This window comes from Phlebotomus papatasi, chromosome 2 (assembly GCF_024763615.1).
Source record: "Phlebotomus papatasi isolate M1 chromosome 2, Ppap_2.1, whole genome shotgun sequence".
Classification (NCBI taxonomy): Eukaryota; Metazoa; Arthropoda; class Insecta; order Diptera; family Psychodidae; genus Phlebotomus; species Phlebotomus papatasi.
In genome coordinates, this window is record NC_077223.1 from 102,302,568 (window position 1) to 102,317,033 (window position 14,466).

Below are 14,466 nucleotides of genomic sequence, written 5' to 3' on the forward strand. Positions count from 1 at the left end.
TCCGCTCACTGGAAATTCTAAGTTCTTAAGTGATCCAATTATCAAGTGATCGGAAATTCCAGTGGAAAACTAGCGTCAAAATTGCAAAATTCCCCGGAATTTTGGAAAAAATCCACTAAGTTTTCCAATGGAATTTGGAGTCGGAAATTCCATTGGAATCATAGCTCTCCATGTAATTTCAAGTACGATCCACAGGAATTACAGCGTTGAATTCCGCGGTACTTTTAAATGGAAACTCACACGTGAATCGTCCGCGGGATAAGCTGGAAAAAACCTATGGAAAATTCCACTATCTTTCCACAAGGTTTTCTAAGGTTTTTTCCACTATTTTTCTCGAATGTCAAACAAATAAAATAGTGTTGCGACAACATGGAAAATTTATTTCCAAACCTTCCGCAAACATTTTTACTGATTCATGTGGCAATTATAATAAAATTAATTATGAGACACTGCGTTTCGTGTAGATAATAGTGAAGTGATTACATTAAATAGGTCGCCAACCTAAAATAAGATTGATTTTATGTCATTTAATATATATTTTAGGAAAACTTATTTTTCTTTTATAAAATAGTTTTTTATTGCATAAAGTGTTAATTCGTTATTGCTGGTTCAGTAAAACATATTATAATCCTCGTAATATTTGCCATTTCTTTAATATTCGGAAGTAACAGCATGAGGTGCATGTGACAGCTTCATTTTTTCTCGATTTTATTTAGGTGGAAAAATCCACATAAATTTCACGAACATTTCCATGGATGTATTCCACAGAAAAAATCCAGTATAAATCCATGAAATTTTCCTTGGAACCTATGGAATTTTTCAAGGAAAAATACTGGAAAATTCCGGGGATTTTTTCGCTTGTTATTCCTATTCCACTTTCCTTTGCTATGGGGTACTTCCACGCCACTTCAAATCTGCCGCTCTCCTATCAGAGCAACTCTAAATATAGGCAATCAGGCCACAAGAAACCAAAAAATCCGGCCAAACTTCATTGTATCAATGGCCGCAGTATGTACAAACATTAAGCTCTATTAAATGTTAGAACTTAAATAGAAATTTACAAAAAGTATTGCTTATAACTTTCTATGAGATTCAACACGTAACATCATTATATAGGATTGAAAACCTTTTTGAAAATAATTTTATTCTTCTCACTTCACAAAAAAAAACAATTCGAAATTCCGACCACGTCAGCTATATACCATCCTGCTTAGAATTTTTCTTCCAAAATACATTTGATTCATGTTCCTTGGAAAAAAAAGCTCCACAGAGTCTAAAATAAATGCCCCATCAATGGTAAATGTTACAGACCATCCTCAATCTTAATGGGCAAAAAATTCCAGGAATTTCAATGTTTTTAGAAATTTCTGAGGCAGTCCATTGAACCACAGCTGCATTTTTCACAAAAAAACCTCCGCAATATTGAACCCCAAACTTGTCCATTAAGAAAACAGGGGATGGAACAAAGAACCAATTTGTAGGACATAAAAGCGCAATTTATTTCCGTTTGAAACAAAAAAAGAAGGCGCAATACAATCACTCTTTTGGCCCAACTCCCAAGTTCCAAAAAATTCATCCTCTAACGTGATTTTAATTTAACATATATAGCAATTTTCTCTATCTTCAGGGATTTATTTTGCCATAGATCTTCCTGCCTCTTTGGGTTGGAATTTTAATCTCGAAGTAGTATGGGGAAAAATCTGTTTGGCAACTTTTTGAGAAAATTGAGGAGAGTCATAATTTTCTCTTTGAATTGGAATTGAGAAAAAGGCATCCATAGGGCAAATAAGGAGTTGAGAGGGATGATTGTATCCAAAACCCTGTTGATCGATATTTGTGTGGTTTTTTTTCCGAATTACTTGGCACATAGAGATAAATTGAAAAGTGGTCATGGGGGCTATTTTATCAAGCAGAAGAATTTAATAAAATGCTATTTCCACGAAGAAAATGCTCTATCAAACCTTTTCATTCGATTTTGCCCCAGAGGACTTCCAAGTCCTATCGAAAATTTATTTTCCTTTTCTAGCGCTGCTAGTCTCTTCTTTGACTTATAATTGTGAAATTTATCGAAAGGAACGAGTTTATAGGGGAGATTGAAGAAAATAAAGAAACCAGGGGACAGTGGAAAAAAAATGTAGGGACTATCTGAGAAAGTGAGTGGAAATTGTGTACTATAAAGAAAATTGAACATTTTCTTGGGCCACTTCCAAAATTCCCCTTACCATTTGCAATTTGTCTCTTCATTTTCTTTTTGCCTTCCAAATGACCAAGTCAATATACACTGAAACGTAGCCCTCGAGGAGGTTATCTCTGAAGTGAATGATATCGAAGCTCACATGCTTGATAATACACAAGAATTGCATTGCAAACATTCCATTTTTTATTTATCTTTATAGATTTTAATTCTGATAATTGATATGTAAAGATAATCACCCGTACTGAGGTTTAAAATAAATCACGTAAGGGTTAAAATAAGCCACAACGGTGTTTAAATGTACCCTTGTAAAATTATTAGTGTTGAAATGAACCATGTGAGTGTGTCACATTGACACCAACCACCTTACAAAGCGTTTTATCCTCAAATTTAAAATGTGTAAAGTTCAAAAAGTAAAATAATTTTCAAGATAATTTAATTATAAAATATCTTTTTTTTTATAAAATATAATCTATTAGATAGAAGTAGAAATATTCAACAAGCATAGAGGTCTTTTAGAACAAGGTCTTTTAAAAAATAATAACTTTTTATTTGACCTTCAAAAGGTCAATAACGACAGTAGCTTATCTCAACTAACATACTTACAGGGGGTCCCGGGATTATGCATTCTTTCGAAACCGTACAATAACCAAGCGAAATGGCATTCTTCATCTTGATTATTTCCATACCTGCAGGAGAGTTCTTTCGAATAAGTCACAGAAATACCGTAATAGGGTAAAGTGGTACGAGTTGGATATTGGTACAGGTTGGACAATGCAATGGTACAATTTGGACGGGGCTTTTTGTCTTGATAAATTTAGTACTTCATATTAAAAGTAGTCAGAACAAAAAGGTTAAACATCTCTTCAAATTAAATTGCATTATCAATTGTACAAATGATACTGAAGGATACATTTTGCACCGAGATACACAATAAATTGTAAGAATATTAAAAAAATGTGTATAACTAAAAAAAAGTTTTTTTTATGAAAAGTAAGCATATAAGTGTTTTCAAATTTCGCATATAATAAACTATACCAGGGGCATAACATTTCCTATGTTTCCCATATGTATCTAGCGCGCCGAAAAAACTTTTGAGTTCATTAGCTGTTTTCCGTTATTGTAGAATGAATTAGCAAAATATACTAATACAAAAACAAGCCAATTTAATAACAAAGAGGTAACCGAAAACTCCAAATTGGCAACCTACGTAGTTTTGAAGATATTTCGTGAAATGTGTGCGAAAACAGGAAAAAATTTACACTAAAACTGGTCGCATTTTTCAGAGCTAATGTCACCTCCCTGTACTATACAATACATTATGGCGTAATTCAAAAATGATTTTACTAAAATTGGTATCGTCAGCATAATCTCGATATCCCCTGTTTTAAATATTTGATACTTCTTAAACCAAATACTTAATTTTAAGGAATTGTAGACCACTCCTACTTAAAAAGTATAAGGTAGAATGGGGCAAAAAGTCACAAAACGAAAATTTCAAAATTCACTATCTTCCAATACAAAAAAAAGATAGCGGCATAATTTTTTTCCATAGCATCCATAGACCTTCGTCATTATTGTAAGTTTCTTAGAATTCAAACAATGAATTTAGAAAATAAAAAATATTGAAATTTTTACTTATTTTTCAAAATTCATGCACTGGTGAATATTTCCTAAATGGTTAAAATTCTTTGATTACGAAGCCGATATCTATTTAAGAATTTTACAAAGATTCTTTTCTCCAGAAATGTTTTTTATTAAAAACGTCCACATGGGGTAAAAAGTAACAAAAGGTATATGGAGCGAAGAGCAATTGCTGATATCTCACGGGAAAAGGAAATACCATTACCATGTCTCGTCGCTTGTTGTTTGCATTGCTCAGACGATGTGCAGTCTCTTGTGTGTTTTTTTCTAAAATAGTTAAAAAAAAAGGTTTGACTTTAGCTTCAATACACCAAAATGTCATCGAAATGGAACATAGATTAGGAAATAAAAATGGGATTGGTCGTGAATCCAACGAAACTTTGACTGAATTCAACATAGAAGTAGTCGTACGAAGTTACGATGTTCTGAAAAATCTTAACTATTAACAATGCCTTTCTATATATCCCAAGATCATCAAATTCTAGAAGTGTATAGTCCTACTATGTACTTTGTTTATATGGGCATGTATAAATAAAACAATTCAATTCAAATGAGAACAGGCATTATGAACATTTTAAGGTTTAACCTTCTAAGGAAGGGTTCTACTGTATACAGTAGACTCTCGCTAATTCGGCTCTTTTAAGATCGGGCTACTTTTTAATTCGGGCAGCAGTTAAATTTGAAAAAAAAGTTGTTGACGATTTTCAAGTTTGACTATGATTATCGAATTAAGCAAATATGCCCAAATTTTATACGGTATGTCTTAGTTTTGATGTGATTTTGCATTATTAGGAAAATTTAATGCAATTCAAAATAAGTACGAGTAACTAAACTTAATATAAGTGCGCAAATGAACAAAAAATCGTTGCATTTCAAATAGTTTAATGCCCGAATTTCTCTCTATTTCGGATGACATTTCGGTCCCAAATGCCCGAATTTGAGAGAGTCTACTGTACCATCATAACCTGTCCATCGTAAGGCTACCCAGATGCAGTTCATTGTCTCAGAACTTCTTGCGAAGACAATGTTTAGAATGAACCAACAACGGGGTTGATTTTGGTATTATGCCAACGCAAATTTTTCTCTCAGTGTAGAAAGATGTTCTTCTAGAAGCTCCATTCCCAGGAATCGTCTTGATGACCCCTGCAATGAAAAAAAGCAGAGAGACAAGAAGGATGTTGGACACCCTCAAGGTGCATTTTGAGCCATGAGATAGGCAACAGGGATAGAATATAAATTATCTGCTGAGGGATAAAATGAGCCCTGGCTCTTGCTTACTTCTCATTTTCTGTATGAAAATAATAACGTGTCATGTGGAGCCTTATTACAGACACGTTTCACTACAATCACCATCCACAGCTATATTCTGGACATTCTGTGAAAGCCAAAGAGGGATATTTTCCAGAATTTTCCTATTGCATGGCCTTCGTCAAAAGAATTTTGCTCATTCAGCAACTTTTCCCGCATTTTCTGCATGACAAACAACTAATCAGAACTTTGATGCAGAAGACAAAGGAGAGCTTTCCAAAGAGAGCTTTAAGTCCAAACTTACGGCTTATGATGGTTTGTTTAAGAGATTTTCTCTGTAAAACATAAAAGCACCAATATTCCATGACTTAATTGAGTTTTTCCATGCAAAGTCTCTGCCCTTTTGACTCATTTGCCCTGAGGTGAAAATTACACGAAAGCCTTTGCACAATGAACATGCAATCAACATGATCCCATTGAGTTTCTGCCCAAATTTAAACTTCAAAGTTCTTTTTTCCCCGATTATGGGGGAAACAAGAATAACCTAGGGTCTCTTAATGAATGCTTCACAGTGAAAATATTCACGCAATTCTCGCACTCAATCACCAAATAATTTCCCATTTCCACTTTCAATTTTCACTGATATTCCTGTATTGTAGGCCGTCCTTCAGTGAAGGAGAAAAAAAAGTCTCGAGAAACATCTGCAAAATGTCCATTTGTCTGTCGCTCGGAGTCAATCTAGTGCGTAAATGGGAATGGGACTTCCTTCCCGAGATGGGGTTCTCTTTCATCAGCCAAATAGCATCTCTGGTTTATTCCCTCTTTTCTCCTCAAAGGAACTCATCCCTTTTCCGGTTTCCACCTCTTTGACTGTTTATTCTGACATTTTATGAGACTTCTCAGCGGGAATTTTCAGGTATATCTTGAATCCTTTTACTTTCTCCAATGTTTGCCTATGGCAAATATTTTGAAAAGAATTTTTGAACAGGAGATGAGATACTGAAGTACTTGTAATTCACACTATAGTTTAAAGAAAATATTGTTGATGGTATCTTTTATTTTAAAAGGTTGTGATTTATGCACTCAGGGAAATTTGGGGGATTTTCACAATGAAATATTTCGATACATCTAAATTATTAGCAACTAGCTAGAAAATTATCCCTGTACGTAAGTAATATTATTATTCAAAATTACTAAATTTCGAATAAATTGCAAATACATTTGATAAATAACGTATAAAATAAAATTTTAGTAAATCTTCGTAATTTATTACTGCTTGAATTTAAAGAGAGATCAATATACACGATCCAATTTTTTCAAATTTGTTACCGATCTGAAGCTTAAACGGTAAGACCGACTTCAGATCTAAGATTTAGCCCAGTTCCCGATGATCTCGAAATTCTAAATTTTAATCAATTTTATTGCTTTTTCTAGATTTAATGGATCACTTGCCTATGTTGCTCAAACTTAATTGATAATTTTCCCAGAAATCTCGATTGATGAGAAATTAGAGAAGTTAAGCCATATGGCCTTAGGTCTGGAGCTCGTATAAGACCGGATTCAGATCTAAGGTTTAGCCCATTTCCCGATGATCTCGAAATTCAAAATAACAACCAATTTTATTGCTTTTTCAAAATTTAATGGATCACTTGACCATGTTGTCCAATCTTAAGTGATAATTTTCCAAAAAATCTTGATTGATAAGTTATGGTGCTATTCCAATGAAAAAAATGAGCATGTTTTTTTAGCACATTACTGTTCTCAAGTACTAAAAAGACCATGACTGTTCCCACATGTTATTTCAATTAATGTCAGATGGCATTTAGATCGGGGGTGAAAGCTGCTTGCTCGGCGGGAATATTCGAATTCGGATTTCGGTTGGAAAATCGACAAGATTAATTTAATGTTTTCACTTTCATAGTATTTTCTACATTTTTTTTATCACGATTGACAAGATGTAGGGGGAGGCTTTGAACTTTCGCATACAAAAATGATGTTCAAGTTCAGTGATTTTTTCTGACTACCATGCAAACTGTATGGATTCTCCAACTATGCCAAAAAAATGTCTTACTTATAAGGTTTATAATCCCACCAAACAAAATTCCAGGAAATCCTTAGATTTTCCTCCAGAGGAAAATGAAAATTTAATGGCGATTTATCCGATAGATGAATCAAGTTTCTATTATCGCACACGATTCACGCCATCATTGAACACCCCATTTTCACCGTAAATTTTGCACCGGACACTAAAAGTTGCACATCATTGTTTAAAGGGAACTCTAATCTACTTAATTAAACCATTTTTATAAGGAATAAAACATTTTAATATCACTTTTTTGGAACTTTTCTGAGAGATGTTTTATTGACACTAAAAACCATTTTTTTGCTTGATTCTACGAGAATTTCACTCCGGAAACGGTTAAATCTGATGAATACTTTCTTGAAAAGTCCAAATATCACCAAATTTACACGAATCAATAAGTTTTTAAAGCTAAAAATTGACTAAAACTCTGCAAGCGAGAAGACCACACAAGATTCCACCATTCCTCCACGGAGCCGGATATGCACAAAAACGTTTGAATGCGCATCATTGAAGATTTCTCTGTTCCTGCAGCTGCAGGAATCGGGATTTAGCACAGATATTGAGCTTCAGCAGGTGAACAAGCTAAAATTTTCACAAAACAGCTTCTCACGGACAATTTCTTTCCTTTGTCATGCAAAACAACACAATAGTGAGGTTATGTCAAAGATTGTCAAAAAACCAGTTGTAAACTGTATGAGCTTATTGCAGATGTGATTCTTTCATTGCACATTCAGTTTGTGCAAGCTTGAAAAATATTTTTATATCAAAGAAATGCAAAATTGCTTAATAATTACTCAACTGCAGCCTATTTGAGTCAAATTACTTCTTGTTTATCAACTTTACGATTTTTAAGTTTTCCTTTTTAGTGGTGGATCAAATCGGTAGATTACAATAGATGTGAATATGAGGGATCGTATCTAAAATGAAGTTTCCTGGAAAATATCTGAAAGAAGCAGTCTTCTATATGCGATCGATGAATCTGAGTCAAGTTTGTGAATTTTGTTCCACCCACAAAAAGTGCCTGTTCAGCCTAAAAGATTTTTACATAAATCTGATTCCTAATAACCCTTCTACCCTTTGTGATAGTAGTTTTTCAGAAAAGTGATATTAATTCTGCACAATCGTATGAAATATTGCACAGCAAAATTACAGTTTTGGACCTGTTTTTATTTTTTGTTTCCTGAAACTAGGAAAAAAGGATTAGACTCTCAATTTTTTCAGGAAAGATGGGATTTAAGGTTAGCTATTACAATATATAGCCATATGTGAGATTCATAAAGGAATATGGGAGAAATATGAAGTGTCTGAAGGTAGCGTATGTGCGAACGATCAAAGCCTCCCCCTAAGGTTCTTCTCTCTACACAAAAACTTCATATTTTCCCCAGTCCTCGTCGTGTTTCAAAATCACGAAATAGTCATGACAGGAACCGACACAAAAGAAAAGTTCAACCGAAATCCGAATTCGAATATTCCCTCCGAACAAGCTTTCACCCAATCATAATGCCATCTGACATTCAGTCAGTGTGGAGTAACCTGTCATGTCAGCTTGGTGGCGTGATGCAGTTGGATGGCCGGGAGTTGGCAACTTTAACCTCAACCGCGAGTTTTCGCAGGTTTTCCATGAGTTTTCCGTGAATTCTCAGTGGTGAAAAGTCGGCGAGCATCATTAATATTTTTTACTCATTATTTTCCTTGAAATGACGTATAGGAACAGACGTGGTCTTTTTTAGTACTTGAGAACAGTAATGTACTAAAAAACATTGTCACTTTTTCATTGGAATAGCACCATTAAGCCATATGGCTAAGCTTTAGGTCTGAAGCCCATATAAGATTATCAACTTTTGGTTTTTGGTGGCCCTTAATAAACAAACATTAACTCTAAAATTTTTTTCCTCTTTCCTCCCACCCGCCCCGTTTCAAAACCATTTTTTGGTTTAATTCGAAAATATCTCCTACGATTTTTATTTCTTTCGGATATGTTTTGGAAGTAGCGCAGACGGACATATCATTTGGTTTAACCATTCCGGAGGGCTGATTTTTCAACATATTAACTTTTAGAAAGGTTTTGAAATTCCCAATATGACTGCATCGATTCCAATTGGTAATGAATCGGTAAAGTACTGGTAAATTATACTTAACTTTCTTTAATATTTTGTTTCTATTTGTCCGAAAATTTGTGATTCTGTACCAGAGGGCAAACAATATGAAATATCGACTTCCGGTCTGCGATGACCCCTCTATAAGACAATATTGTCTCGAATGGTCTCGAAACGATTATGGTGCACTTTTTAAAATTTTTACAAAATGTTCTTTGATTTTGTTATTGCAGATCCTTGGCATTTTTCGAAGAGTTATTGTGCATTAAATTAAGCAACTTTTAACCTCAAAATTGTTAGTCAGAGATATTAGATTTTGAATTTCAAAATATAATAAATAAATTATTGCATTTAGAAAAAAAAAAACAAGAATTGACCGGTAGGAATGCATTTCTTATTTCTGATCTTTAAAAATCTTTCAACAAGTTTTATTAATCTTATCAAAGACACAAACAAGAAGGATAGTTTTCTTTAGTTTCCTTAATGATTTTTCCTTGGGATCAAGTAAAATTGGCGAGTTTAAAAATTTCTTTCTTTCTCATTTTCTTTCTGAGACTCTGAATCTCATGTCTTGCGAAATCCCTGACTTTATAACAAAACGAGAAAAGAAATGATCACTGATAATGTTTGGAATATGAGCAGAAATCTTTGAGAAAAATCAGAATTTTCTAAGCTACCTCTTCATTCCACGACGTTCATCAGTTCCCATTACTAATTTATATTTCAAATCCACTCTAGCTGATATTTAATTGTTCTAGAATTGTGTTTTTAATCAGTCATTAAAGTGATACTCAAGTTATTGGATGATTTTTCAGCAATGTATTTAATTTAAGAGAAAAGTCAGGTGTAACGATAGTGATTAGTTCTATCTAAACTAAACGGCTAAACCCACCAAAATGATATTTGAGTTGACATCATATTGGGGAAAGTGCTCTCCCTTCGAACGTTCATGCCTTCGAATAATGTGAATTTTTTTCGTTTTTCGTAAGAAATTTACATTAAATTATCACGAAATAATCAACATTTGATGATAAGCCAACTAATATTTTATAGAAATGTGTAAGTTTCTTAGGAAAAATAAATTGAAATTTACATTATTCGAAAGTATGAACGTTCGAATGGAGAGTACTTTCCCTTACTGTGTTATCACACTTGCACATTAAAATTTTAATATGATTCACATGAATTGTCGCTGGTGAGAGTCCAAATGTGTAATTTGTGTGTTTGAATCATTTTATATTCAAAATTTGATCTATTTGTTGATAAAAAGGTAGACTTGGCCCGCAAAATTTGATATAAATTGATTCATAGCATTAATGCGAAAAATTAATGCGATTTTCTCTCTAATTTTTTAATGTGAAAAATATTTATGCTTTAGGTAAATTTAAACGTAATTTTGCAGGCCAAGTCCACTTCTTTATCAATAAATAGAAAAACCCCAAATATTAAGTGACTCAAAGACACAAATAACATATTTGGACGCTTACAAGCGACAATTAATGTGAATCACATTAAAATATTAATGTGCAAGTGTGATAACGCCGTTAAAGAAAAAAATGTTTGGGATAAATATTCGGGCACTTATGAAATGCTTGTAAAACTCATAAATCACTAAAATTCGTAAAAGTTCGTACATTTTCCCAAACTTTATTCGTAACATCTTTACTTGACGAGCTATTTTTGCTCTTTTACAAATATTTGTTCGTACATTTTTGTTTCCTGGAAAACCATACAAACAACTGGCAAAACTTTACGAACACTTTTGTAAAAAAGTACAATTTTTTACGAACTTGTTTGTAGGGTTATACGATTAGCGAACACTTTGTAAGTTCCCAAATAACGAAACATATACGAACAATTTTACAATTTTTTTTTCTATGTAGGAGAAACTGGGGCACCACCAAACACGGGGTACTACCAAACACTAATTTTTAATTCTAAACTACTTGGACTATCTCAACCATTCCTACAGTGGACAAACATCCCTATAGTGCCTATAAATATCTTCAGGTCTTATCCTTTGAAATCGAATATCCGATTAAAAAATCGCAGTGTTTGGTGCTACCCCGTGTTTACTGGTGCCCCAGTTTCCCCTATATTCGTTAGTGTTAGTCTGTGAGATACCTCTTCAGGAAGTGTATCGTAGAGAGGATTAGTATTGAGATTTAGGTCATGTTTTGGATCGTCATAGGGAGTAGATTGTTAGTTGGAACGCTGTGGGATCTGGAGACACCTCTGGTCGTAAAAGGCGCACATCCACGCAATTGAAATAAGGCCTAACTAAATAAATAAGAAAGAGTTACAGGTCATATCTGTGTTTTTTCTCTTAAAATTATTCTAAAACTTTTAGGTCTGCTCTAAAACTATTTGAACACTTGATATAGATAAATCTCCCTTGACTTTTTCGAAACATTGCAAATATGAGGTTTTTGTGAGAGTATTACGAAATTACAAATTCAGATTGTATCGAAGAAATGAAATCTCTCCAAAAATCTCTTTTATATGTCTATGCTCCAGTGCATCGTCATTTTCTATTTTATATGGGAAACCATAATCCTATTGCTCAGTACCAAAAAATGTATATTGCTATTTTATAGAAAAAAAATATTTCGTTTCGGCATAAAAAGAGATTTTCCCTTTGATTCTATCTTTTGCAGATTGGGCCATTCGCTGTTGTGAGCTACGTGATTTTGGGATGAGAAGTGGTGTGAGAATAAATTTGAATCAGTGCTAAATGCTGGAAGGTTCAAAGAACAAGTCTCATTCGGCTGAAGGAGTGATTCCGAGACACTCATGAATTTAAGATGTTTGTGCGACACTGAGAAACGAGTGAGGAATAATGTTTGGATCCAAAATTCGATCATGGATGGAAAATCACATTGGACGACCGAAGAAGAAGGGGAATAAGAACAAAAATGGAAACAGGTAAGCGAATGAATAATAAATCACCTGGATGAGGTATATGAGGGTGGTGGAAAAGATACTTTCACCACTCTTGGATTATGTGACAAAATTCACGTGTTTTATCGCAATTTCTTGAAAGGCTGACAAACCGCATTAGACTTATTAGTTTGTCTTTTAGAGAGGTGAAAAGATATGGGCAATGCTTGTGCAAATATTTCCCCTCAAAACCGTTTATTTCAACCCCCACCTTAAATTGCATTTCGATTTTATTGCCATAACGTGCCCATAAATTTTCCACATTCTCCCCCTCGGAAAATCCACTCAGTTTCCTCACTGAATTTACTATACAGTTGTACCGAGAAAAGGCTAAAGTGTCGAGGATGTGAGATAAAAATTTACATGGTGTTGGCAAAACTTTAATACATCGCTTTCAGGGTAACTCCATTCCATCATTCACCTCATCCACTCCCTCAAATCCTATCATTTGGCTGGGAAAACTCCCACTGGGTTATGTATTTTTCACGTCACTTAAAAACGCGTGCTACCTCCTAAAGAAGCGAATGAGGTGTGGCAATTTTTCCGGGAGTAATTCGTGCAATTTTGAATCAGCATGCTACATCACAATTTTGCCCCAAAATGTCTTCAAGAAAATGTCAAGCTTTTAGTATTATTAAAATTTTTCAGTTTTAATGGGTTACATTTTTAAATTTCTTGAATGAAAGGAAGAAAAAATGCTTTATTGATTCATTTTATAGAGAGTGGTGGGGCTATTTTGAGCTGTAGAGCTCCATTTATAAATGATTTTTCGCATAAGGGGAGGTGGGGCTACTTTGAACAATTTGATTACATTGATATATGATTTTTATAGCACAGTTCTAAAGGAAGCTCGGCATTATAATTATTTTATTTTTTATTTAATTCTTCAATTATTTTGTAGAGCTAAATTAAATAACGTTAATGTCCAGTTTGCTTTAACCCATTCCTTACCATGGTTTTATATATCATACGCAAATTGAGTGATTTTAGATGATTTATTCCTGGACAACTTTTAACAGAATTGCTGTCGGGAATAGATTTTTAGTAACTTTAGTTCTTCAATTACTTGGGAAAAATAGTCCGACAGAGATAGAAATGCATTTTGTTGTTCTTTTTTCGCTTCGTGGAAGGTCATGCAAAATTTTTGCTCAAAATGGCGGACGAAAAATGCGACATCCCGCCGAATTTGTTAAAATTGGCCTCTTTCCTCTTTCCTGATTTGAATTCTAGTTGCCAATTTGTTTTCTTGGATAGTTACTCTATCTAAAGTAGTAGAGTTTCTAATGAATTAAGGCACAGAATTTAAATTAAGTGACCGTTAAGTGTTTGACAGGGGCTCCCCGCGCCCCCTTAATAGGTAATTTTTTTTCTTTTCAAGAAATTCATCTATTAATCTGTAGGAAACTAATCCCAAAATATGAGCATTCTATCTCAAGTATTTCTGGTACATTGACTGAATGGGTTAACACTAAACCTACCAAGACCCGGACAAAATGATCGGCTCAAAAACTTTTTAAAATTGACATATATTTAAACAGTGTAATGTCGCTATCAAACTTTATGAATTCCTTAAAATATGCATGTAATATTTTTTCAGTGCTTTAAATATAATTTTTCCTTTTTTCCGAGAAAAATTTGTTGAGTACCCTACCTTACCACGATCTGTCATTTGACCGAGCGCGCTCGGAAAAGCGACAAAAAGGGTCGGTAGGTTTAGTGTTTAAAATACGTGAAAAATCGGATATCAATGTAGACCAATTACTCACAGTAGCCCCACCTCCCTCTATTTAACATTCCATTACATTCATTTAATTACATTATGTTATTGCCTGTTAAAGCCTAGCCTTCCCCTACTGAGCTATAAAGGCTTGAAGAAATTCACAATCAAAAAGGAAGTTGTGAAAAGTGTTTTTGCATTATTAAAATGGTACTTAAATGGTGGCTGAGTTAAAGTTGCAACTGAAGAATTCACAATCTGTTTTGAATAAATAACGATAAACATGGGTTATATATTACGAGCTTTTATATTGACACTTCGGAGAAGAAATCTTTATCTTAAAGCTCATTGAAAATATAAAACAACTTTCAATAAAACGAGAATATTTTTATGATATTGAAGTTTAAATTTATAAAAAAATATAAGTAAAAACACATATGGGATAACTTTAAAAAATAAAATAAGTTTAATGTTTACAGCAGTGATAAATGGTACTATAAGAGAAAGCGCGCTAGCTTCGGACAATTCCATTTTTTCTATGTTA

General features: G+C 33.6%; 1 protein-coding gene across 4 annotated transcripts in view; it reads left to right on the forward strand.

Moving 5' to 3' along the window:
• LOC129800477 (uncharacterized) overlaps positions 1 to 14,466 on the forward strand; it is a 114,161-nt gene that overhangs the window by 59,414 nt on the left and 40,281 nt on the right. For all 4 annotated transcript variants that reach the window (XM_055844883.1, XM_055844881.1, XM_055844882.1 and 1 more), the window contains exon 2: positions 11,923 to 12,190. In XM_055844883.1, the coding sequence (XP_055700858.1) occupies positions 12,105 to 12,190 (86 nt within the window). In that variant the 5' untranslated portion in view covers positions 11,923 to 12,104. The remainder of the gene's footprint in view (positions 1 to 11,922; positions 12,191 to 14,466) is intronic.